At 38.5% G+C, this 8,076-nt stretch overlaps 1 protein-coding gene across 2 annotated transcripts in view; it reads left to right on the forward strand.

Annotated features, from left to right (window-relative positions):
- Positions 1-6,384, forward strand: part of LOC138029640 (ATP-dependent RNA helicase DDX3X-like) — a 16,226-nt gene extending 9,842 nt beyond the window's left edge. Inside the window, exons 14-17 of one of the 2 annotated variants that reach the window (XM_068877344.1) lie at positions 190-371; positions 877-994; positions 1,778-1,928; positions 3,494-6,384. In XM_068877344.1, the coding sequence (XP_068733445.1) occupies positions 190-371; positions 877-994; positions 1,778-1,928; positions 3,494-3,668 (626 nt within the window). In that variant the 3' untranslated portion in view covers positions 3,669-6,384. The remainder of the gene's footprint in view (positions 1-189; positions 372-876; positions 995-1,777; positions 1,929-3,493) is intronic. The other variant, XM_068877345.1, reaches the window with a different exon arrangement.
- Positions 6,385-8,076: the final 1,692 nt, after the last annotated feature.

Here is an 8,076-nt window from a genome sequence, read left to right on the forward strand (position 1 = left end):
GTTGACAACCCAGGGTGACTCCCAACTCGCTTTAAGACTTGATTCTGGATTGTCAAAGAACTTTTGCATCTAGTCTCGAGTCTGATTTCAAGACTTGCTTGGAATTTTTGTATGTACAGAGACTTCAGTCTTGCAAATAATGACCTTCTTTCATGACCAATCAGTTGATTTTTTTTTACTCTTTCTCAGGCCCTGAGTCTCTGACTCTGGTTTTTGTTGAAACCAAGAAAGGTGCTGATGCATTGGAGGATTTCTTGTACCGTGAAGGCTATCCTGCAACTTCTATTCATGGTGATCGGTCTCAGCGCGAGCGGGAGGCAGCCCTAGCTTCCTTCAAGTCTGGCCGTACCCCAATTTTAGTGGCCACTGCTGTGAGTTAACATTTCTGTGGTTTTACTATTGAAGATAACATTGGTTACCTTCTAATTACTTTTGTTGGAAAGTACATCCAGTTTTTGCAGCCTACTTGAAAATGCAAGGTGTACTCAATCAGGTCTGTCATATGAAGATTTGTGGGAGTGTTAATATTTTGTTTAATATTACATGAGCATTTCTCGTGCAGTTCAGTGTGATTCAATGTACTCTAGTTATCAAGGGAAAAGCTGTGAACTTCTTGTGGTCTGCAGTTTTGAGTACTTGAGCCAAAGCGTTCTCAAAGGGTGGTACCCCTGGAATGTCTGTTTGTTGGAGCGGAAAGTGTATTTTTAGTGTACAGGTGTTTTGCTGTCTTCCCTTTCTTTTCACTGTTGATCAGTGTGATGGATGCCTGTCTTTCCCTGACTGCATTACCAGGATTTGCCAGGCGTGGGAGCAGTCTCCATCTTTGATCTAGCTGCTATAGTTGTCACCTGTGCAATTGTTTTTTGTTCAATGCAGGTTGCTGCTCGCGGTCTAGACATTCCTAATGTGCGTCATGTGGTTAACTTTGATATGCCCACTGATATTGAAGAGTATGTTCACCGTATCGGACGTACAGGACGTGTGGGACACACTGGTAAGTTAAATGGTGACAAACCCCATCTCTTTAACGATTGGCTTATTTGAGATTATTTTTACTCCTTCAGTTCTTTTTTCCTTCATTTTTATCAGCAAGTAAAGCACAGTACCAATCAAATGGAAGTTGACATTCACACATGAGTGCTACTATGATCAAAAAAGAATGTCCTTTTTTTATTTAGGTTTTGAAAGCGTGTTCGCGTAACAACTGACTGGCAAAATTTTGAGCTTTGATTTTTATCCAAAAGCTGTTGTTTTGGATTTCACGGTCCGCCATTACTCACGTTCAAAACTAACCAATTGGATCTCAGAGGGGTGGATCTAGGGAAAAGTGACGACATTTACTCACTAGCTTAAAATTTTACGTGTAAACACAACTTATTATATATGCAAAACACAAGTTTAAAAATCTGAAAGCCTGGAACTCCCAAGCTGCATATTAGTTTAGTCGCGTACCTACACATTGCATTCTTAAACTATTGAGTCTTTGACGTCATTTTCTCCTCGACCCAGCTGTCTCAAGATTTTAATGTTAGCAATGGCAGACCACTAAATAAGAAATTTCCAATAAACAGTTGTCTTTTTGAAATCAGGACTTTAAACTTGGTTCTCTTGGTGTTCAGTTAACATAATTCTGAAATCCAAAGAAAAAGAATTGTTTTTTTGGTCATAGTAGCACGTAAATTAGAGTTTCAAGACTTGTGATGTATGCGATCTCTCATGGGTGTGGCAAACCACCATTTTCTCACATTTTTTGAAGTTGTTTTGCTCATTATTACAGGTCTTGCTACTTCATTTTTCAATGACAAGAATCGCAATGTTGCCAAAGATCTTGTGGAACTGCTGAATGACACTCGTCAGGAAGTGCCCAGCTGGTTGGAGTCTCTTGCTTATGAGAGCCACCAGAATTCTGGAAGGAACCGCTCAAGGAGGTAAGACATTACTCTTGGTTTCTAATGTGATATTGTTATTTGTATTATTACTTGCAATAATTATTGTTACATATAATAATAAAGAATTGGGGTGAAACATCCTTAAATTGTGTCAGGTAGGTTCAATTCAATTCAATTTTTTTTTCTTAACTCCCACAGAAATAGACAATATTTACACGAAAAAAATGAAAAGCAATGAATAAAGAATAATAGAGACAACCTAGAAATACTTAACAATTATTTGCCGAAGGTGAAGTGATTATCGGTGAATATTCACCGATAATCACTGAGCCTGAGGCGAATAATTGTTTTAGTATAAATACACAGGTGATTATTTCAAAAAAGAGAAAAAAAACATTTAACGCGAAATTATCTTCACTTACAGCAGCAAAACGACTACTGGCAGCCATTTTGTCCGTCTAGGTGATTATCGGCTGATAATTCGAGATAGCGAGCCAATGAGAGAGCACGATTTTGTATAATCACCTGTGTATTTATACTAAAATAGGTTATCAACACATAGATCCTGCAAGCTAAAGAGGCTTGAGTTTTGAGCTTTATTTTAATTCCCGTAGTCTGACAGTCAAGTCCCAGTGAACTTTTTCCCACCCAGCTTGATGCTTCATCGCATGGTCAGCTTTCAATATTTACAAAACAAAGCAATCTTTCCTAGTGATAACATTTAGTACAAAAACCACAAAGTTAAAAAAACTGGGAACAAAATCACCCAATTGACCAGCACCAAAGATGCTTTTAAGTCCAATATGGCAGACACTTGGCAAGTTGTTTGAAAGGTGTCCTATGCCATTTGCAATATGCCTTTAGTTATTACTTATGGCCTTGTGTACAGTGTTCCAAGTTTTCAGTTTGCAAACAATTTCATTTCTACCTAAAAATTAGAATGGCTGCCAAATGGTGGTATTAGACTGTGCCCCATGGGTTGTTCAGTAATGTGCAGTGTTAAGTTCCTGTTGTTCAGAACAGTGTACAGTGTAGTGTACATCAATTTTTTGTGCATGAGAATAATTATTGCACCAGTCACATCTTACTGCACGTCTCTGTTAAAGAGTCAAGAGACAATAATAGTGGGAACTTGAGTGGGTGTTGTCTGATATTTATTCTGATTGCTAACATGCGACGAGTCTTTGTCCAAGCATTGTAAAAAATCGCCATATCATTGCGACGTTTGTTTACATATGATTCTTATAACTCCCACTGTCGTGACCATCGCAAACATAGACCCCACTTTATTACCCTGCATTGCCCTGAAAGTGTTGTCTTCTTGCGAGTGTTGTACATCACCTTCTTTCTAAGATGTTTCTGCAAAGAAGTTCTTGCAGTGCAGATTTCTTAACAGAAAGAAGGTCTTGCGGTGTCAACTTACAACCGCAAAGAAGTTCTTGCGGCTAGTAGGATTGTGGTGCAAGGAGCCGCAAGAAGTTGCTTGCTTGCAGACGCAAAAATAAGTTCTTGTGCATTCATTATTTTTTAGCTGTACTGTAGCATCTGAAAATCCTTGCTTTTTTTCCCCATGGTAATTGACAGAAAAAGTTCTGTTCTTTTAGCAGGCACTCAGCTGGCGGGTTTGGCTCCCGTGACTACAGGCAGCAGCCACATCACCGTGGAGGTGGAGGTGGAGGTGGAGGTGGTGGACCCCACCATGGAGGGTATGGGAATGTGGCATACTGGAATCAGAACCGGTTTGCCAGCAATGCAGGAGCTCAGGATTGGTGGAACTAAAGAGCATCAAGCTGCCACCTTAAAGTTGTTGGTTTTCTTTATTTGGTTACTGTTACAGAAGTTAACCATTTTTTTCTGTCTTTGATGAAACATGTTTAAATTGGAAATGTTGCATTGGCGATACACCTGGCATCAAATATGGCATCTCATGAAAAGTTCTGAAGGAGGATTGTTGTTGTGAAAGAGTGAAGAGTGACCATTGTAACACAGTGGCTTTGCAGTGGAGAGTTGCCTGGTTGTTTGAAAGAAAAAGGAACATGGGCGAGGCGAGGTGAAGGAACTTGGGGTCTTGACAGCAAAGCATCATCATTTCCTTATACCGACTGATTTTCAGGAATTCTTTAAATCCCACCATGGGTGTTTTTGCAGTTTTAACTGACAATCATTGACTTGCCTTGGGCAAGAAATCTTAAAAGGGTTCTGACTAGTCATTTGAATTTGCAGCTGGCTGAAGCCAAGACATTCTGAAGTTGTTCTTGTTCTCAGTCACAATATTTCTCAAGTACAATAGGTTAATTGCCAAGATCACAGACAATGGTGTGCAATAAGAACCACACAACTAAGAACCCAAAACCTTTTGCAACATTATTTTGAAACTTGGCAGTTTAAAGTTGAATGCAAGAACTTCATTTCTGAGCAAAATAAATAAGTTTGTGTTAGTAAGTACCTGAGTTTCAAGGTCCAAATGCTGTTGCATTCAACTACCATGAGCTATTAATGGTGGTTTGAGTTGGGCTATCCTTTCAGACTTTATTCATCAAAATGAAGTGTTTTTTCCTAATTTCCACTGACTTACAAGAGGTTTAACAAATCCACTTTTATGATTGTGAACTGTTTTAAGATAACCATCATCTTAGATCTCAAGTTGCATTAGAAAATAGCCCTTCATGTATTTACAATGTATGCTTAAAAAAGAACTTATCAGGGTGTATGCTTTCGTTAAAGAACTTTGGTTTCTTGGATAAAATCTGAAAGTCTAGTTTTTTTGCAAATTATTAAATTACTGTAAGCCGAAAGTCTGGAGGGAATTTTAATAGCCTGGATGTTCCTGTACTTGATAAGTGCCACTTGTTGGTGGCACTTGTTTCATAGAATATTTATAGCACATACTCAGAGTGGATTTTGTTGAACACAGAGTGTAAATTTTGAACTAGTTATTGGTACTCCGTCGTCTGACTTGAGGCATCTTATTTGGACACAAAGTGAAATAAAAGCTTAAGTACTAATTTTAATTTTGTAGATAGAGGAGTTTGTACCTGACATGCAAACAAATTCTTGCATTGTACAAACTTCTGATGGTATAAAGAGAAATATTAAGTCCTCGTGATAGTTCATGGTATTCTCAATGGAGGACTCGATTTGCAGTAGTTTTGAAGACAACATGCTGACTACGCGACGTCAGCTTCATTTTGAGACTAGATAGAGATCAGCTTATTTCTCTTAAAGGATGCACAGCAAGTGGGAACACAGTAGAATAATATTAATGATCATTTGGATTCTCCCAACTGATCCCAAAAGAAATAAGAAACAGTAAGGAGAATATACACTCTGACATGGTATTAGATAATAGGGGGGCAATATTTAAAGACTCAAGTTTGTAAGTGTTGACTTTGACATAATAACTATTCTTGTATTATGTCCTGTAGTATCAAAGTTTGAGTTCCTGAGCTTTTGCTATCATGATAAAAGAATGGGTTGTAGTTTTGCAAGTGCAACCCCTGTGCTAAAGCTATAAAAGTTATGTTGCCAAAGTATTTATTATTTTCCAAAACAATTATTGTCAATGGAGATAATGTTCTTGTCTCAGACCGATAAGGAGGATTTTAAATCATATAAGTATCTTCAAGAAAATTCCATTTCCTTTGCTGTATGAGTACAGTAAATTCTTTAGTTGTGATGATTTTGTGCTAATTTTGGCAAGGTCTTGGGGAAAGTCAAGAATATTCCTTTTTTACATAGTGTGAATAAGTTTTATATCAAGTTGAGAAAAAAAACTTGAATGAAATGAATAAAAGATTGATCCAATTTTTGTACTCATTTGGTCACTTCCTCTGTATGGGAAACTTAGTTGGAAAAAAACGTGTCTACAAAGTTATCATTTGTAATTATATAGAAAGTCATAGTTACTATATCTAGAGTATTTATTTTGCCCAACGACAAATGTTTGAGCAGAATTGGAGTTTCCTTGACAAGGCCATGTTACGTAGCTGTTGCAAAACTTACTATTTGCCTGAACAAAAAAAATTAACTGTCCACTTATTGTCACTAATTGGGAATTGATGACTTGCAAGGTAGAGGCACATTTCATTCCTCAGCCGTAGAGAATTTTATTTTGTTTTATGATTTTTACTCAGGATGACACCTTTCGTTATTAACTGAAGATTTTGTGACACATGGTTAGCATTGCGTAACACAGTAGCTTCAGTCTCAAAGTTATTGCCAGTTTCTTCAATGGTAACATATTGAAAGCAAAATAAGCCCTTTTTTAAAATACATAGCTTCTACCTTGCTTGTTTTCCTGATAAAGAAATTGTGTTCAAGGTTGGATGCCTCAACTGGTCTGTGCAGTCAGTGTAACCTTTTAACTTATTCTAGTTAGTCATGTTCATCCTGTTTATATAGGTTATCCTTCGGAGAAAGAGTTCGCTGCCAAGGCAGTCAAGTTATTTGTATTTGATGTCAGAAGCCAATAAATTTTGACCATTACAATGATCCAGAGTTCTGAGTCTCCGTGACTGTCTGAATTTTTTGAGTGTTATTTTCCCTGAACAACTTTGGCGATTGGGCCTTTAACAGGGCAGACCTGCTAACAATATGGCATGGGTTGGCAAACGATGCTGAACAGAGCTGTGCTGGAGCACAACATTTCCTTTGAAACATTTGTCTGGTTCATTAAGAAAGTTTCTTGGAAAGAAATGAAGGGGGAACATGGGGAAGGGAGAGATAATAGGTAAAGATCATAAATGCAGTTGAGTTGGAGTTCAAAAGCGTGAGCAAACCCTCTCATGATGGCTTTATCACGGGTTGATAATGTCTCTATTGTGAATTTGTTGGCCATTTCTGACTTGTGAACACAGTGACTCCAGGGAGTGAGACTAAATAGATTTTACTCCAACGCCAGACAATTTTACTTGTCATTGAGGTACGGTTCAGGAGTTCATAGGTTAACCTCTACATACACTTAAAAACTATGTGCCCATTTATAGAGGACAAGCCTCCCCAGCCCTGCAGGTGTCTTAGGGAATTCTAAGAGAAGGCTTCTGTGGTGCAGTGGTTATTGCATTTGCCTAATCTGAAGTAGGTTGCCATTTCAAGCCTGGCTGGAAACACTTCTTGTTAACCCAACATTATGGCTGTACTCCTGGTGTGGGGTTCTATTGGGGAAACTCCTTTTTTATACATGTATGACCTTGAGTATGTGAGAGCACTGACTGAGGAAATAGGAGGTTGTCACTTTTGGGACTGGTCGTAAGTACCAGAGGGGGTGGGAGGGAAGAATCGAATTAGAAAAGACACAATTTTTGGTGGGCCACTCGTCCCAGTGAAACAAAAATTTTAAAAATTTAGCCCACTCTTGAATGGAAGCACAAAAAGTAGTGGCCTACCCCCTTCATAATCCTTCAAACTCCAGGTTATGTTAATTAGTTAAGAACTGAACTTCAGCTTTTTCATTGGCTTGCTGGATACAGGCCATCAGTTAATAATGTGGGTAAGGAACATGTCAGCAATAAAGTGAGCTGAGAACATTTTTGCAGCTCTGAGAAAAAATGGCCAACAAAGCCGTTTTAGTCGACAATACTATCCCAGGGAACACCATGGGGCTTTAAACCCTTTGACGTCCAAACCGGCCTAAACTGGCCAGACTTAGTATTTTACTCTGTCTAACGCCAGAGTATTTTACTCGTCAATGGGGAACCCTTGGGAGTCAATGGGTTGATAAAACAATAATTATTCTACTTGGGCTTGCTGGATATAAAATGATTATAACCAACTTGGCGCTGTCTGCCTTGTTGGTTATAATCTATCACCAGAAACCCATAAGGGTTGAAATGTGTAACGGCCCCTTGTGTGTTGGGAAACAAGCTTCTGAATATTCAATTTGCTAAGTACCATATTTGGAACAACAAGAGTGAGGGGTTTCCAAATATGGTACTTTGCACTGAAACATTCAACCAATCAGTTCGCACTGAATATTCAGAAGCTGTGAACGCGCATTACACGTTTGAACCCTTGTGGGTTTCTGCTATCACTTCATATCGCCCTTGTAAAATAATAATTGTTAAATATTAACCTTACTTTAAGCACTCATGCATTGTGATCCAGATCTGGACAGGTTTTTGTGTTGGAGAAGTGCACCTGAGTGCCGAGGGCCCTCCTTGACAAAGTCTGAGATTATAGAGGGGTCCAG

The sequence above is a fragment of the Montipora capricornis genome, chromosome 13, assembly GCF_036669925.1.
Source record: "Montipora capricornis isolate CH-2021 chromosome 13, ASM3666992v2, whole genome shotgun sequence".
NCBI lineage: Eukaryota > Metazoa > Cnidaria > Anthozoa > Scleractinia > Acroporidae > Montipora > Montipora capricornis.